Source organism: Lepus europaeus, chromosome 12 (assembly GCF_033115175.1).
Source record: "Lepus europaeus isolate LE1 chromosome 12, mLepTim1.pri, whole genome shotgun sequence".
Classification (NCBI taxonomy): domain Eukaryota; kingdom Metazoa; phylum Chordata; class Mammalia; order Lagomorpha; family Leporidae; genus Lepus; species Lepus europaeus.
The window spans coordinates 13133430-13151547 of record NC_084838.1 but is presented as its reverse complement, the minus strand read 5'-3'; the positions used below and the strand labels follow the sequence as shown (position 1 = coordinate 13151547).

Sequence of the window (18118 nt, the reverse complement as noted above, 5' to 3'; positions counted from 1 at the left end):
GCCTCCTCTGAAGGGGATGAAGGTGTTCTGGGGCTTGATGGAGATTGCACAGCACCATGAATGCGCCAGAGGCCATGGAATCATACACCATCAAATGGTCCACTGATCATTTATGTGAGGGTCTGGGCCATCTACTCCAATCTCCTGATCTTTGCATCCATCTTTTCCCAACACCCACCTGGCTTTATGGTATATTTTGAAGTCAGGTAGGGCGAATCCTCAAACTTCATTCATTTTTTTAGAAAGTGTGACAGTTCTTCTCATTGAAGGGTAATGTATAAACATACCTAGTGTCATTGATAGAAAAACAGGGCAATATCACTTTACGCCTGTTTCGTGGCAAACACACGTGCACACACAATAATGACAAGTGTTGACAGGATATGGGAACACGATCATTGCGGGTGGGAGAGCAGTCACACTGAGCATCCTCATGCAGGTCAGAGGGGACATGCGTGACGTGTCCATCACAGGCTGGTAGCAGAGAGTTGGAGAAGCCACTAAGCCTGTGGACAGGTGCCTGCACAGACCACTTCCCAGGGCACTGATGGACCTACCACCTGGAGAGACCATTCCTCAGGGCTGCTGGGGAGTCTGATGAGGCAGTGCCCAGATAGCAATCTGGGAGCACTGAGAAGGTGGCTGACCCTCAAGGGATGTCCCCCCACCCTTAAACACCCACCAGCCGAGGAGGGCACCAGCAGGAGCTGAAGGGAGGCAGCAGAAAGCCCTAGCATGGGGGACAAGAGAAACTTGGACTGAAACTCTCCCCATAACCCACAGCAGTGCCCCACCCAGCTCCATGATGGTCCTCATGGTCCTAGTTCCCAAGGGATCATCACTGCTCTGACTCGGACATGCCAACCTGGTGATGGCATCTCGGGCTGGAGGAAAGGGTCCTGGTGCTCAGCCGCTGAGGCTGGAGACAGGGTGCCTGGCAGACAGCAGGAGCTCAATACGAATGCTGCTCCAGCACCTCTCGACAAACCTTGCTGCTCTAAGCGGTCTTCCCTCTGCCAAATCAAAACCTATCTCCCCATAACGCAGGGAAAACTAGTTAAGTCTCTGTCAAAATAAAATTTTACAGAGCTTGAAAGGAAAAATAGCTACAGAATAAACACACTTAGAATGAAAGAAAGCACTTATAACCGAAACCAACAGTTCTCTATTCAGCCTTGCTTTCGACTGGCTTCGCTGACCCCACCTCCACCTCTATTTCTAAAGAAAAACTTTTACTGTGATCTCTTCCTTAGGAATTTCGCTGCGTGGCCCATATTTGGAGGACTGCCAAATTAGTGGCCACTCCTCCATACACATCTGGCTTTAACGTCTAAAAACGTTTTCTTTAAAGATTTTATTTATTCATTTTTGAAAGGCAGAGTGACAGAGAGGGGGGAAATGATCTTCCATTCACTGGTTCACTCCCCAAATGGCTTTTGCGGTCCGAGCAGGACCAATCCAAAGCCAGGAGCCAGGAGTTTCCTCTGGGCCTCCCACATGGGTGACAGGAACCCAGGTACATGGACCATCCTCCACTACCTTCCCAGGTGCACTAGTAGGGAGCTGGATCAGAAGTGGAGGAACTAAGACTCAAATCATCGGCACTCAGATACAGGATGCCACTGTTGCAAGCTACAGCTTAACACACCAGACCACAATGCTGGTCCCAGTGCTATTAATTTTTTAAATTAAAAAATTTAAATTCTGGTGAAGTACAAGTGATAATCAACTGAATCAATTAATAAAAATACATACCTGAAAATCCATTCCTTAATAGAAGGAACACCATTTAGGGTGTGAACCAGCAGCGGATGCAAGATTCTCTCTCTCCCTCTCACCTTCTATTCTGTCACTCTGTCTTCCAAATAAATAAAATATATCTTTTTTAAAAAAACTTAATAGCCCTATTTGGTTCCTCTTCCTTTTTTTTTTTTTTTTTTTTTTTGGACAGGCAGAGTGGACAGTGAGAGAGAGAGAGAGACAGAGAGAAAGGTCTTCCTTTGCCGTTGGCTCACCCTCTAATGGCCGCCGCGGTAGCGCGCTGCGGCCGGCGCACCGCGCTGTTCCGATGGCAGGAGCCAGGTGCTTATCCTGGTCTCCCATGGGGTGCAGAGCCCAAACACTTGGGCCATCCTCCACTGCACTCCCTGGCCACAGCAGAGAGCTGGCCTGGAAGAGGGGCAACCGGGATAGAATCCGGCACCCCGACCGGGACTAGAACCCGGTGTGCCGGCGCCGCAAGGCGGAGGATTAGCCTGTTGAGCCACGGCGCCGGCCTCCTCTTCCATTTCTTTTCAACAGTTACTAACATTGCCAGTAGCCAAAATCACAAAGACTTACTTTCTCTAGGCTGGATCTAATTTTTATTTCTTGAAAAAATAAGCAAAGGGGTAGAAATACTAGGCCCACAGGACCTACAGGTCAATTAAAGAGTCTTGTATTGCCTTGTCTTCTCTATGCAAAACAGTTTTACAAAATTCCAGTATTACCTGCTTGGTTTGGTTTGGTTTTTAAACCATGTTGGAACAGTTCTAGAGCTTTCCCAGTTCAGAGGGGAAAGACAGGTTTCTTTGCAATCTACTTCAAAATTGGGGGGAGGTGTCCTGACCCTTTTTTGTAATATCTCCCGAGGCAGAAACAAACCCCAGTAAGTATTCCTGGACTTCATCTCAGGCAGGTCAAACAGGCAGGTCTTTCTTTGCTCTTGGGTAGCTGCCACAAACAACAAGAAGGCACAATTTTGGGGCTAAAATTACCCAGAAACCTTGCAAACACCCCCACAGCACATTTGTTGTGAAGATGTAAAATGTATCTTTCCAAAAAGGGTACCCATCTATTTTTGTTTGATTTGAGAACAATCACAGTTTATGCCCATAAATCCCTAAGAAACGGGAGAAGATCATTAAACATATGCTGGGGATCATGAAGTTTTTGATATTTAATAAAAGGATGGGTGAGGGACTCATGAAATATTTACAGAAAGTGGTAATTTCCCTTTAAAGTAAATTCAAACAAAAGAATAGTTGTTTCAAAGAAAAATACAAGTATTAAGTAAGCAGAAGTGATAACAATTGTATGCTGATATTTGAATAGTAAAGGTTTTGGAAATATTGCTCTAGTTCACTAATTCATGTCACAAATATTTGTTGAGTAGCAGGCAAAGTTTAGTGAGTGCAAAGCTGTTCAAAAGTTCCAGATCATAGAGCTCACAGAATGTTCTACATGGACAGGTCCTTTTAAAAAAAAATTCAAACACTTTTTTTTTTTTTTTTTTGGAAGGCAAAGTTAGAGAGAGAGAGAGAGAGAGAGAGAGAGAGAGAGAGATCTTCCATCTGCTGGTTCACTCCCCAAATAACCACACAATAGCCAGGGCTGGGTCAGGCCAAAGCCAGGAGCTTGGAACTCCACCCAGGTCTCCCTTGTGAATGGCAAGGGCACAAGTATTTGAGCCATCTTCCACTGCTTTCCCAGGCACATCAGTAGGGGGCTGGATTGGAAGTGGAACAGCCAGGACTCAGACTGGTGTTTATACGGAATGCCAGTATTGCAGGCAGTGGATGAACCTGCTGTGCCTGCCCCATGTGGTCAGACCCTTAATAACCACCTCGTCCAATTCTCCTCCTCACTCACTTTTACTGTCAGGGAAGCTGAGACTGAGAGAGCAAACCACACGCCTCACTTGTGAAATGAATGAAGGAAGCCTGCCAATTCTCCACCCAGGGCATCCATCACTATGTCTTCATCCTTCTGGAACCTGTCCTCTGCGGTCTGCTCCCTGGACTGTCATGAAGGTTCTGATCTAGCTCTTAGGGGAAATCGCCTTAGGAGAAGGGCTGCTTTCTGTTCTCATCTCAGATTTCTCCTCCTGTGACAAACACTGGTCAGTCTCCTGCCAGATGCACCCGCCCCTCTTTCTCTTTGCAGATGCTGCACTAGCGTCCATTGGAGGGAAGAATGAATTTTTATTTTAAAGATTTATTTATTTAGGGCCGGCGCCATGGCTTAACAGGCTAATCTTCCACCTAGCGGCGCCGACACACCGGGTTCTAGTCCCGGTCGGGGTGCCGGATTCTATCCCGGTTGCCCCTCTTCCAGGCCAGCTCTCTGCTGTGGCCAGGGAGTGCAGTGGAGGATGGCCCAAGTGCTTGGGCCCTGCACCCCATGGGAGACCAGGAGAAGCACCTGGCTCCTGGCTTCGGATCAGCGCAGTGCGCCGGCCGCAGCGGCCATTGGAGGGTGAACCAACGGCAAAAAGGAAGACCTTTCTCTCTGTCTCTCTCTCTCTCACTATCCACTCTGCCTGTCAAAAAAAAAAAAAAGATTTATTTATTCAATCAAAAGGCAGAGTTAGAGAGAGGCAGAGAGAGAGAGAGAGAGAGGTCTTCCATCTACTGGTTCACTCCCCTGATGGTCGCAATGGCTGGAGCTGTGCCAACCAGAAGCCAGGAGCCAGGAGCTTCTTCTGGGTCTCTCATATGGGTGCAGGGGCCCAAGGACTCGGGCCATCTTCCACTGCTTTCCCAGGCCATAGCAGAGAGCTGGATCAGAAGTGGAGCAGCCAGGACTCGAACTGGTGCCCCCATGGGATGCTGGCACTGCAGGCAGCAGCTTTATCCACTACGCCACAGCACTGGTCCCAGAATGAATTTTTAACTACACTCTTGGTGCCTGTTTGGTTCTTTCTACTTGAGGTATATTTGTCCATGAAGTCCAAATGCACTCCCCCCCCCTTTTTTTTTTTGCTATATTTCTTTTTTTAAAAAAGATTTATTTATTTATTTGAAAGTCAGAGTTACACAGAGAGAGGAGAGGCAGAGAGAGAGAGAGGTCTTCCATCTGCTGGTTCTCTGCCCAATTGGCCACAACGGCCGGAGTTGTGCCAATCTGAAGCCAGGAGCCAGGAGATTTTTCCTGGTCTCCCACGTGGGTGCAGGGGCCCAAGGAGTTGGGCCATCTTCAACTGCTTTCCCAGGCCACAGCAGAGAGCTGGATCAGAAGAGGAGCAGCCAGGTCTCGAACCGGCGCCCATATGGGATACCGGCGCTACAGGCCAGGGCGTTAACCCGCTGCGCCACAGCGCCGGCCCCATTTTTTTTTTTTTAAGATTTATTTATTTATTTGAGAGGCAGAGTTACAGACAGTGAGAGGGAGAGACAGAGAGAAAGGTATTCCTTCTGTTGATTCACTCCTCAGGTGGCCTCAACGGCAGGAGCTGTGCCAATCCGAAGCCAGGAGCATCTTCCGGGTCTCCCATGTGGGTGCAGGGGCCCAGCTATAGATATTTCTTGGAGTCAGACATACCATTTTGATCCTAAACCTCAAATAATTATGTTGAAAACAAAACAAATTGAAAAGGATGTTCGGCTGGCGCCGTGGCTTAACAGGCTAATCCTCCGCCTTGCGGCGCCGGCACACTGGGTTCTAGTCCCGGTCGGGGCGCCGGATTCTATCCCGGTTGCCCCTCTTCCAGGCCAGCTCTCTGCTATGGCCCGGGAAGGCAGTGGAGGATGGCCCAGGTGCTTGGGCCCTGCACCTGCATGGGAGACCAGGAGAGGCACCTGGCTCCTGGCTTCGGATCAGCACGATGCGCTGGCTGCAGCGGCCATTGGAGGGTGAACCAACGGCAAAGGAAGACCTTTCTCTCTGTCTCTCTCTCTCTCACTATCCACTCTGCCTGTCAAAAAAAAAAAAAAAAAGAAAGAAAAGGATGTTCACTGTACCCTCTTCTCAGTTTTGCTGTGACACTAAAGCTGCACTAAATGAAGTCTTCAAAAGAAAAAACGAAAAAGAAAAAAGGATGTCCATCTACAGAGGGGAGATTGCTGGGAAGTACAAAGCGCAGGACTGTAATGATAGCTCTGTGTTTTGGTCATTGGTTTCTACCAAATTTCAGCCATACTATTGGAGTCATTCACCATGAAGAAGTTCAAGTGCTTGTATTGCTTGGACTGCCTGCCTGCTGGTAGCACTTCTGTCTAAAGAGCAGAAACGGTTTCCATGGTGACAGCAACAGCTCCCCTTTGCACATGGCTGATGGATGTGCTGTGTGAGATTCCTCAGAACCACTGGCTCAGGTATGTGTCGATTCACTGAGCCAAGGCAGGAAACACCACCTGCATACCAAGGTTTCAAATCAGATCCCAAGTTCCTTCCTGGATCCTTCCTCTGAGTTTACTGTGTGCATTTCACCTCTTTGAGAGAGCAAGTGCAAGAATATTCTACAATTTACTCAAAGCACAGAGAGATGCGAATCTCTGGGTGTTCAGACTGGGATGAAATGCCAGCTGTGGCAAGTTTCGAGAAAGAGCCTTGCAGTACTGCATCATTAAAGGGCCATAGGGGGGCTGGTGCTGTGGCATAGTGGGTAAAGCCGCCGTCTGCAGTGCCGGCATCCCATATGGGCGCTGGTTTGAGACCTGGCTGCTCTACTTCCTACTCAGCTCTCTGCTATGGCCTGGGAAAGCAGTACAGGATGGCCCAAGTCCTTGGGTCCTGCACCCATGTGGGAGACCTGGAAGAAGCTCCTGGCTCCTGATTGGTGCAGCTCCGGCTGTTGCGGCCAATTGGGGAGTGAACCAGCAAATGGAAGACTCATTCTCTCTGTGTCTCCTTCTCTCTGTGTAACTCTTTCAAATAAATAAAATCTTTAAAGAAAAATAAAAATAGAGGCTCAGAGGGAGTCACTCCATGGTCCATCACGACCTCCTCTGTCACTTCTCCATCCTGGCATCCAGGATGACTAATGTCAGGGTCAGCTCTCAATGACAATGTCCATGGAAATGTGCACAGGAGCCCGTCTGTGCTGCTGAACATCAAGGAGATTGTGCTGTAGGTCAGGCACCAGGGCTGGAAGCTCATGGCGGGGAGCTTAGGCATTTACAGTTGGATGGTGGGATTTTCCTCCTTAAAAGTTTTGTCTTCCCCAATACTGTTTATCTATAAATCTTTAAGGATCTTTCTGGAAGCATCTCCCTGGGGTGAATGTGTGCCAGCCTCCTTGCACAGAGCAAGGCCATCAAAGTCAGTGAAACTGAAGAAAATGTTGGTTGAGTCAAAGAAAGTTGTTCTCATTTGCGTGCATAGAGACCTGGAGGGCTCTGACCCCTCCTGTGATGGGCTATGATGTTGCTTTCCTTGACCATGGCAGGAAGCCCCTCCAGAGGACTGAAACAACACTGCAGTTGGGCAAATCCTTAAGTCAAGTCTGGATCTTGCACTGAGTAAATTGTTCTCAACACCAAAAAAGCATTCCCAGATTTCCTCTTTTGAGACAAAGAGAGAGAGAGAAAGGTGAATTAACTTTGACAGGAGGTCCAAAGTCAGGTCCAGATGTTTCCAACGATAACTGGCTCAAAGTCACTTAAGACAACTAAACCAAAGTCCAGCGGCTCTTTTCAAATACATTTACTTTGGGTGGAAAAATCCCCAGAAGAACAGAGAAAGTCAGCAATTTGAGCAGTTTCCTGGCAGCAGCTTCCATTGGCTTCCATTTGGGAAAGAGATAATCCCGGGCCTTAACAGGTCTTTGGAACAAGTATATTTATCCATAACCACTTCAAGGACATGTTCCCAAAACCATGTAATTGAAAATATTTTATATATTTTTTTTCTTTTTGTCTTTTGCATTTTTTTTGAAAACAAAATTTCTACATTTGAGACTGAATAAGAAAGATCATGAGATACTTCTGCCGGAAAGCTTTGTTATAGTCAAAGATCTCAAAACCACTAGTGAAAATTTTTGGTGCTCAAGACATTAGATGTTTGTAAGCAAGTAAGTGGTATCTACTTGGGGGCCAGTGCTGTGGTGTAACGGGTTAAGCTGCCACCTGCAACACCGGCATTCCATATGGGTGCCTGTTTGAGACTAGGCTACTCCACTTCCGATCTAGCTCTCTGCTAATATTCCTGGGGAAGCAGCAGAAGATGGCCCAAGTGCTTGGGCCTCTATACTTAGATGGCAGACCTGATGATGCTCCTGGTTCCTGGCTTTGACCTGGCCTAGCCCTGGCCATCGTGGCCATTTGGAGAGTGAACCAGCAGACAGAATACCTCTTTCTCTCTTTCTCCTTCATCCTCTCTCTCCCCTGTACCTTTGCCCTTATGACAAACAAGAAATCTTTCCTTAAGATATTGGTATTTATTTGAAAACTGTGTGGAGTTTGAAAGCATATTTTTTTTCTTTTGTAAATGGTTTCACAATATTTCTCTAGGGAGGCACTGCTGGCATGCTGGGTGGAATGGTTCTTTGTTATACTGGAATATCTTGTGCATTTCAGGAACCTTTAGCATAGCTATACCTGGGCACAGAATTGTACAGTGATTGGGGTCCTGAGGGAGACACCTGCAGGCACTTGGGACACAGAGGTGGCATAGCCCACATAGGGAACTCGCAGACACCAGACAGTTCACTTCTGGAAGGTGCCCCGGCACACCCTGGCTGAGTCAGCTAACCAGGTCAGGAGGGCGGAATTGTGCATGCCTGGTCAGCGGGCCCTGCAGGAGGAGCAGGAGGTAGCCCCACCAGCGTGGGGAGAAAAGACTGCTCCACAGAGAAGGAAAATAGCACGGCTTTGTCCCAAAGAAATAACAAAAAGTTGGATTCACTTTTGATCGCTAACAAAAGTGTTTTTGTTTTGATTTATTGACACTGTCTGTTTATGTCTTGGAGATGCAGAGAGACAGAGAGAGAGTTCCCAATCCCTGGTTCAATCCCCACATGCCCATGATGGCCAGGGCTGGGCGAAGGCCAAAGCTGGATTGGGAATTCAACGCACGTCTCCCACGTGAGTGGCAAGAACCCAACGCCTTGAGCCACCACCACTGCTTTCCAGGGTCTGCACTGGCAAGAAGGCAGTGTTCTGGAGCAGGAGGCAAGTGTCCAACCCAGGCACTCTGATGAGGAACAAAAACATCTTAACCGGTGTCAACCGCGAGGCCAAATGCCCACCCTACCAAACAAATTTTAAAAACCTAAAATGCTCGGTTGCCCCTCTTCCAGGCCAGCTCTCTGCTGTGGCCAGGGAGTGCAGTGGAGGATGGCCCAAGTGCTTGGGCTCTGCACCCCATGGGAGACCAGGATAAGCACCTGGCTCCTGCCATCGGAACAGCGCCGTGCGCCGGCCGCAGCGCGCTACCGCGGCGGCCATTGGAGGGTGAACCAACGGCAAAAGGAAGACCTTTCTCTCTGTCTCTCTCTCACTGTCCACTCTGCCTGTCAAAAATTAAAAAAAGAAAAAAAAAAAAAACCTAAAATGCTCTTATTTAAAAACGCCATGGTAGCAGATCTCATTTCAAGCTGAAGTTTTTGCAGGAATCTGGATGCTGGGCAGATGCGTGGATCAGGGAGAGGGCTGCAGCTGGAGCTGTTAAGTCTAGCCTGGGCTTAGTGTTGCAGGTATAGAAATTTTATCATTTAGTTCTGAGTTGATTAGAGTCTAAGATAGGTGAGAATAAATCTAGATTTTTCCCTCAATCCAAATCCTTTGCCAGAGGGTTGGATGATTAAGCACAAGAATGGAACAAAAAAAGTTCAGGGCTACTTTATCCAGGTAGAATGAGAATACTGAGCTCGCTGGTCACCAAGACATGGTGCCTCTTTCCCTTAGCTAGTGCTGACTCTATCAGACCCTCAGGTCAACCTACCACATCCTCTTTCCAGATTCTCCGGTGGAGCAGGTAAACTTTGCACAACCCGGATGGACTCCAGCTTCCCATCTCCTTGGGCTACCCATCCCCAGGTTACCTTTCAGGATGTGGACACTTTCAGACAGCTCTTGCTTTCACCTGTTCAGTTACAAGAATTGGTACCTTTACATTACATGATTCAAAAAAACTAAATTTCATGTCTGTTTTATAGAGGAGGAAACTGAAGAGCTGTGAGAAGTGAAGTGACTTCCTGCATGCCGGGATGGGTACCCGGGTCCTCGGCACCACTGCTGCTCACACATTCGTGTGCACATGAATTGCCTGGGGATACTGTCAAAACTCAGGTTCTGACCTGGGAGGTCGGGGGACGGTCTCAGATTCTGCATTCCTAATGGGTTCCCAGAATGCTGCTGCTGCTGCTGTTTTAGAAACCACACATTGAATGGTGAGTCTACACACCATGCCCCAAAAGCATCAACCCTCCTAGGTTGATGTTTTATTTTTTTAAAAAATGTTTATTTATATTTATTTGAAAGGCAGAGTTATAGAGAGAGATTAAGAGACAGCGAGAAAGTGAGATCTTCCATCTGCTGGTTCACTCCTCAAACGGCTGCAACAGCCAGGGTTAGGCAAGGCTGAAGCCAGGAGCGTGGAACTCCATCCTGTTCTTCCACATGGGTGCAGGGGCCCAAGCACTTGGGCCATCTTCTGCTGCTTTCCCAAGCACATTAACAGGGAGTGGGACCCAAAGTGGAGCAGCTGGGACTCAAACCAGTACCCATATGGGATGCCAGTATCACAGGTGGTGGCTTAACCTGCTGCACCACAGTGCCGGCCCCAGGTTGATATTTTTTAAAAATTGTTTTATTGCCAACTAAGACACAGATACAGAAAACCAAGGAAGTCAAACGTATGGTGTAACGAATGATTGTAAGGTAACCACCACCCCGGTCAGCAAACAGGACTTGGCTACCCAATCCAGAAGCCCCTTGCTTCACCGTCCCGATCACCGCGCCCTGCCTGCCCAGCAGATCAGCCCACTACCCTGACTTACCAGCAGTCTCTTCTTCACTTTTACATTTTTTTAAATTTTCACATGTTGAGAACATCTATCACTAGACCCCCATAATCTTGCCTGTATTTCCAAAGGCCTATCTTTTGAGTCTCTCTGGATCTGAACATTCCTCCTCCATCCCTTCTGTTTCCTTACAAAGCATCTTTTGAAGAATTCAAACCACTCAACCTGCCATTCCCCAGGGTCTGGAGTCTGCGGGTAACACTCTCATTGCAGCTCAACATACTCCTCTGTCCTTTGTTTTTCTGGCAAATTAACAGCTCGATTCAGAGGAAGGTCAGACTCAGGCTTGGTCCCTCTGGCAAGGCTGTAAAAGGAATTTGGCAAGATGATAGCAGGTATGTTACGTCGCGTTGTCTTTCTGCGGTCTTAGCAACTGCTGATGCTTAAAACCCATCCCCTTACTCAGTGCAGCTGCAAAGCAGTGCCGGCCTTTTTATTAATTTTCCATTTATACTTGGAATATTTTATTAAGAGAAACTTCCCAAAATCTGCTTTGTGGATGTCCAAATAATTTTTTTTCTTTTTCTTTAAAGTTCAGTAAATGTAATAGAATGTTCTAGTGTTGGTCCTCCTGGGTTTATATTCTCATGGTATACTTTCAGTAAGTAGTTTCACCTTTTTTTAATTTCAGAAAAGTTTTCTTGGATTATATCTTTTAGCATTTGTTCCATTCCTCCCTTGCTTTGGCTTTTTTTCCGATCTGTTTGATCTTTGCCTGTCATAAGTATTTATCAATTTCCCTCAAATGTTATCTCCTCATTCCCTTCTTTAAACATATTTTTCTTTTCCCCATATTTTATCTCCTAGGGCATTATCTGTGCTATGTTTCGTTCTTATGTTCTTTCTCATTCAGTCTTCATTTCCAAAAGAATTTCTAATTCCTTCCTGAATATGCTTCATGTTTTAATTTTCACAATTCTGATTGGTGCCATTCTTTCATGGCTAATATCACTTGCTTAATGCATTGGGTTTGTTTTTAAGTTAGAGCTCTCATTGTCTATGCTACTCTGCTCCCTCTCAGTCCTTTTTTTCTTTTAATAACTTTGCATGGAATTTGGCCTTGATGCTTTTCTCTTGCTTTTTTTTATTGGAAAGGCAGAGTCACAGAGGGGCAGAGAGAGAGAGAGAGAGAGAGGTCTTCCGTCCACTGGTTCACTCCCCAGATGGCTGCAACAGCTTTAACTGAGCTGGTCTGAAGCCAGGAGCCAGGAACTGCTTCCGGGTCTCCCACGTGGGTGCAGGGGCCCAAGGACTTGGGCCGTCTTCCACTGCTTTCCCAGGCCATAGTAGAGAGCTGGATCGGAAGTGGAGCAGCTGGGACTCCAACTGGCGCCCATGTGGGATGCTGGCACTGCAGGCTGTGGCTTTATCTGCTACACCACAGCGCTAGCCCCGCTATGGATTTTTATGTGAAGTATTTTCCTGACTTTTTAGAAAGAGGATACTTCCAGGCAAGATTTCGAACCTTTACAGAGCCCCTTCTGACATTTTCAAGTAGAGTTTAAAAACACGGCAGCCTGCTTTCTGGGATTTCCTGCGTCTGTTACTCTTTCCTGGGTCTAGGCCATTCTTTGTTTCCTTTCTCTTGTCCTTGCCTTGCTCAATTTTTACTCATCAGTTTTCCTCAGTGTGGGGCCCTGTCTTCGAAGAGAGCAGTTCAGGGGCCCTGTGCTGTGGCGTAGCGGGTTAGGCCGCCCCTGCAATTCCAGTATCCCCATGGGCACCAGCTTGAGCCCTGGCTGCTCCACTTCTGATCCAGCTCTCTGCTATGGCCTGGGAAAGCAGTGGAAGATGGTCCAAGTGCTTGGCCCCTGCACCCCCGTGGGAGACCCGGAAGCAGTTCCTGGCTCCTAGCTTTGGCCTGGTCTAGTCCGGGCTGTTGCAGCCATTTTTTTTTTTTTTTAATTTTTTTATTTTTTTTTATTTTTGACAGGCAGAGTGGACAGTGAGAGAGAGAGAGAGACAGAGAGAAAGGTCTTCCTTTTGCCGTTGGTTCACCCTCTAATGGCCGCCGCGGTAGCGCGCTGCGGCCGGCGCACCGCGCTGTTCCGATGGCAGGAGCCAGGTGCTTATCCTGGTCTCCCATGGGGTGCAGAGCCCAAGCACTTGGGCCATCCTCCACTGCACTCCCTGGCCACAGCAGAGAGCTGGCCTGGAAGAGGGGCAACCGGGACAGGATCGGTGCCCCGACCGGGACTAGAACCCGGTGTGCCAGCGCCGCAAGGCGGAGGATTAGCCTGTTGAGCCACGGCGCCGGCGTGTTGCAGCCATTTGAGGAGTGGAAGATCTCTCTGTCTCTCCTCTAACTCTTTCAAATTAATAAATGTCTTTAAAAAAAAAAGAGAGAGAGAGAGAGAGAGAGAAAGAAAGAGACCAATTCATTCTCAAGAGTGTAAAACGGCTGCAGCACTCCAGCCCTTTCAGGTGTCTCCTGTCCAGTTAGACATCGGAACCTCTCCCAGCTATTCAGCGAAACCCAGTGCCTTCTTTGAGTCGTCCTGTTCTCAGGCCTGTCTTGAGCTGTCCCTGTTTCTCTCCTCCCTTTCCTTTCACACAAATGTTCTTGTGCAGCAGGTGTTTTGCCCCAATTGCTGTATCTCGGGGCTCACAGGGTTACCTCCTCACTAGTTTTGTTGTTAGTACTGTCTGGGGTTTTGGTTTTGCTACTCAGTTGCTGTTTTTATGTAGAGATTGGGAGGGATTAAAAAGAGTGCAGCCACCACCAACTTTCGAGGTTGAAATTCAGTGATTTTTGTCTTCCAGCTCTGGTACATGTTCCTACAGAGATGATACAGACTTGAGCAGCGTCACGGCGTCTCCAGCCATGCACCTGGGTTTGTTAGCAACCCACAGCTAACACAGCTAAAACAGAGCAGCAATGTATAAGATGTCTCTATCTGGAATTCTACTTATGGAGGGTTTCTTCCTCTGTGAAACTCTGGCTGTCACTCCTAAGCAAAACTCTCTTCTTTGTGTTTCCTTCATTACACCTCTTGGGTTCTGTGTGTGTGTGCTACCTCAGAGAACCACAAGGTCACAGAAGTAGGGGCCATCCACAATTTCATCTCTGTTGCTCCAGGGCCTACAATACCTGGCATGGAGTAGGAGCCTAATTGATACTTCCTGAAGGAAGAGATTTGAGCTAAATGATGTCTGCATCTGGATTACATAACCAAAATTTTTTAAATTATTCTTTTTTTAAGATTTATTTATTTATTTGAAAGGCAGAGGCAGAGAGAGAGAGACAGAGAGAGGTCTTCCATCCACTGTTCACTCCCTAAATGGCCAAAATGGCTGGAGCTGTGCTGATCCAAAGCCAGGAGCCAGAAGCTTCCTCTGGGTCTCCCACATGGGTGCAAGGGCCCAAGGACTTGGGCCACCTTCTATTGCCTTCCCAGGCCATAGCAGAACTGGATCAGAAGTGGAGCAGCCAGGACTTGGATTGGCACCCATATGGGATGCCAGCAATCAGGCAGCAGTTTTACCCGCTACATGACAGCATCAACCCCTAAATTATTCTTATAAACAATTTATGCTGAATGTAGGAAACTTAAAAAACACAAAAAAGCCTGTCACAAATATTGACTTATTGTATGGCTCAGCTTTTGCATACTATAATAAATGTCTGAAAAGAGCTAACCTACAAAGGAAAAGGCTATTTTTGCTTGCAGTTTTGGAGGTTCACAGTCCAGGATCAGGTAAGAACCACTGGTTTGGTTGTCTGATGAAGCCAGTGGATGGTAAGGAGACAGTGTGTGCAGAGGAAGGATCACATCGTGAGCCAGGAAGCAGAGCAGCTGGGCCTCACCCAGGCTTTTATAACCAGCCCTCTCTGAGAATTGCCTTCCAAGAGCAAGTCTCCATGATCTAGGGCCCTCCCCCTAAACCCACCTCCTAGAAACACTAATTGGATTAAGTTTCTATTCTTTTGGTAGTATTTTGACTTTGGGATTTAACTGTGTGCATTTGGGAGCCAAATCTTGTTCAAACCATAGCATCTATTTTATCCTTAAGACATAATCGTCGGGGCCGGCACCATGGTGCAGGTTAATCCTCCGCCTGCAGCACTGGCATTCCACATGGACACCAGTTCTAGTCCTGGCTGCTCCTCTTCCAATCCAGCTCTCTGATATGGCCTTGGAAAGCAATAGAAGATGACCCAAGTCCCTGGGCCCCTGCACCTGTGTGGGATACTGGGAAGAAGCTCCTGGCTCCTGGCTTCAGATCAGTGCAGCTACGACCACTGCGGCCATCTGGGGAGTGAACCCATCGGATGGAAGACCTTTCTCTCTGTCTCTTCCTCTATCTTTAACTCTACCTACCAAATAAATATATAAAATATTTTTGGTATGTTTAATTTCATTTGTTTCTATGCATGTTTAAATCACTTAATTTGAATCATGCTGTGTGTCATTTTTAATCTTGTTTTTTCCACTTATATTTTACTTTTTACTGATTATTCTTATATTTACTTTTTACTGATTACTCTCCAGTAGCATTATTTGGTAGGTGTGTACTGTTCTAGAGAATAAGGAAACAGTTCCAACACAAAGCTGGAAACAATTCTAAAATCAGGAAGTTTACTCTGCCTGCTGATGTCATTACACGACATGCTCTGGGATAACTGGAAATAAGACAGGAGACAAGTGTAGTACTAGAACACATTCAGAGTGGGCTGTAACATTTAGTGCAAGAAAATTCTTGGTATAATTAACATTTTCAACAACAACAGAATCAGGCTCCAACTCATTACAAGATGCAATTCCCCTATGTTCCACTAGGTGGCAGAACAGGTTAGAGAACAGTGGTGGTTCTCAACCTTAATGCGCGTAACAATCACTCATGGGGCTCCAGCCCCAAAGTTTGGTTTATTTGACTTGGCAATGATTTGCATTTCTAACAGGTTTCCAGGTGATGCATGCTTGCAGAAAGAGAACCCCACTTTGAGAACAGTGGATTACAGGAAGCCAAAGTAGACTAACCCAAGACCCATCCACTGAGCCATCCATCCGTTCATCCTCCTCTAGTACAAGGAGATAGATGGGTCTGAGTAGAGGGAATGAGACGCAGGTCTTGTTCTCAGGACACAGTCCAGCAGGCAAAATAAAGAAAATAACTTAGTTTATTACTTCTACTTCTCCATCTCTTCTAACACAGACTCCATCAGTGTTAATTTTGGGTTTTTTTTTTTTTTTTTTTGCTTTCATTTTTTTTAAGAAAATTTTTTTAAACATCATCACTTATATTTAAACAGAAATACAGATTATTTTATTTATTTATTTATTTATTTATTTTTGACAGGCAGAGTGGACAGAGAGAGAGAGAGACAGAAAGAAAGGTCTTCCTTTGCCGTTGGTTCACCCTCCATTGGCCGCCATGGCCGGCGCGCTGTGGCCAGCGCACCGCGCTGATCCCAAGGCAGGAGCCAGGTGCTTCTCCTGGTCTCCCATGGGGTGTAGGGCCCAAGCACTTGGGCCATCCTCCACTGCACTCCCGGGCCATAGCAGAGAGCTGGCCTGGAAGAGGGGCAACTGGGACAGAATCCAGCGCCCCGACCGAGACTAGAACCTGGTGTGCCGGCGCCACAGGCGGAGGATTAGCCTGTTGAGCCACGGCGCTGGCCAATTTTGTTTTTCTGATCCCCTCAAATAGGGTTCAAGCCTTATGCTCTCAAAGCTTGAATGAACAGTCCAAGAGTCATCTCATATGGCTAACCCTGCCGAACTAAAAATGCAGGAATGTTTTCTATCCTGTAAAAGCTTCCAGATGGGAAATCTCTCTGAACATGGAGACCTGAGATACAAAGGCGCCCGACAATCCCCTCCCTGACTCTGCATTAATGAGTAAGGACAAAACACCAGGATTGTCACGTGCTGGGTATCTATCTGTACCACGCTGTTTTCTGGATTAATGCATTGTAAACTTTAACATATATTATGGTTAACTTGGGTAAAATCTTTTGGTTATGATCATCCATATTTTTCTTTAAACATTATTCATCATTTGTGAGTCAGTTCTATTAGGAAAAAGTTTCAATTAAAAACATACAATGTATTCAGTATATTCTATGTTCAGAACTGAGTCTCACTAGAACTATTTAAACGGTTAATGCAGTTTGCATCTCATATTGACAGCACGTAAATAGCAACTGCCTACAGTTTTGACACAAATCCTTTTTATGTAATGGAAGGAAACTATAAAACATGCCTTGAGTTAAATTATTATTTCTAAATTAGTGGTTTCTTGATTAGCAAAATTTTATTTATGACGGTAATTCAACTAAATCAATGTTTCCACAAGTGTTTGAAAATGTAATAAAAAATGAGGAAAAGATGCAGAGTTAAAAATAAAAACAAGCGGAGCCAGCACGGTGGTGCAGTAGGTTAATCCTCCGCCTGTAATGCTGGCATCCCATATGGGCGCTGGTTCTGGTCCTGGTTGCTCCTCTTCCCATCCAGCTCTCTGATATGGCCTGGGAAAGCAGTAGAAGGTGGCCCAAGTCCTTGGGCCCCTGCACCCATGTGGGACACCCAGAAGAAGCTCCTGGCTCCTGGCTTCGGATCGGCGCAGCTCCAGCCTTTGCGGTCATTTGGGGAGTGAACCAACAGAAGGAAGACCTTTCTTCTCTGTCTCTACCTCTCACTGTCTGTAACTCTACCTCTCACATAAATAAATAAAATCTTTTAAAAAAATAAATAAATAAAAACAAGCAAATGTTAAATATCAATAAAGCAACCTTGAAATATATTCTTTATACCTATTAAATTGGCAAAAATGTTTACAATAACAACTCAAGGGAAGGACATTTAACCTAGTGGTTAAGTTGGCCAGTTAAGATACTCATGACCCATACCTGGGCTCAACACCTGGCTCCAGTTCCTGTCCCCACCTTACTGCTAATGCAGACCCAGGATGGCAGCAATGATGGCTCAAATATTTGGGTCCCTGCCACCCAGATGGTAGTCCTGGATGATGTTCCCAGTTCTTGGCTTTGCCCCAGCACAGCCTTGGCTATTGTGGGCCTTGGAGGAGTGAACCAACAGATAAGAGCTCTGTCTCTCTCTCTGCCTCTCAAATAAATTAAAAAATAAAAAAAGCTCAAAATGATAATGTGGTGAAAAAAATCCAGCACTGTGGCACTGTGACTATAATATAAAACAATTTAAACTATCTGGAAAGCCACATGAAAATATGAACCAATAGCCATAAAGGCTATTTTGAGCCACAGAGGAGTATTCTGGGACACCAAAAAATGTCCTATCTTGACTCTGGCTGTGGCTGGACAGACATTCACTGTATTCAATAAAGTGTTTTCTACGCACTCTCTGTAAAGAAAAATTCTTTGCTTTTACCAGTAAGTCTTCTATTGAGAACTTGTTCTAAGGAACTATACAC

The 18118-nt window shown here is 46.4% G+C and overlaps 1 protein-coding gene across 1 annotated transcript in view; it reads right to left on the bottom strand.

Moving 5' to 3' along the window:
* Window positions 1–206: 206 nt before the first annotated feature.
* The window catches only part of FBXW2 (F-box and WD repeat domain containing 2), a 53828-nt gene continuing 35916 nt past the window's right edge, over window positions 207–18118 (bottom strand). The window contains exon 8 of the mRNA XM_062207678.1: window positions 207–287. Coding sequence (XP_062063662.1) covers window positions 239–287 — 49 coding nt within the window. The 3' untranslated portion in view covers window positions 207–238. The remainder of the gene's footprint in view (window positions 288–18118) is intronic.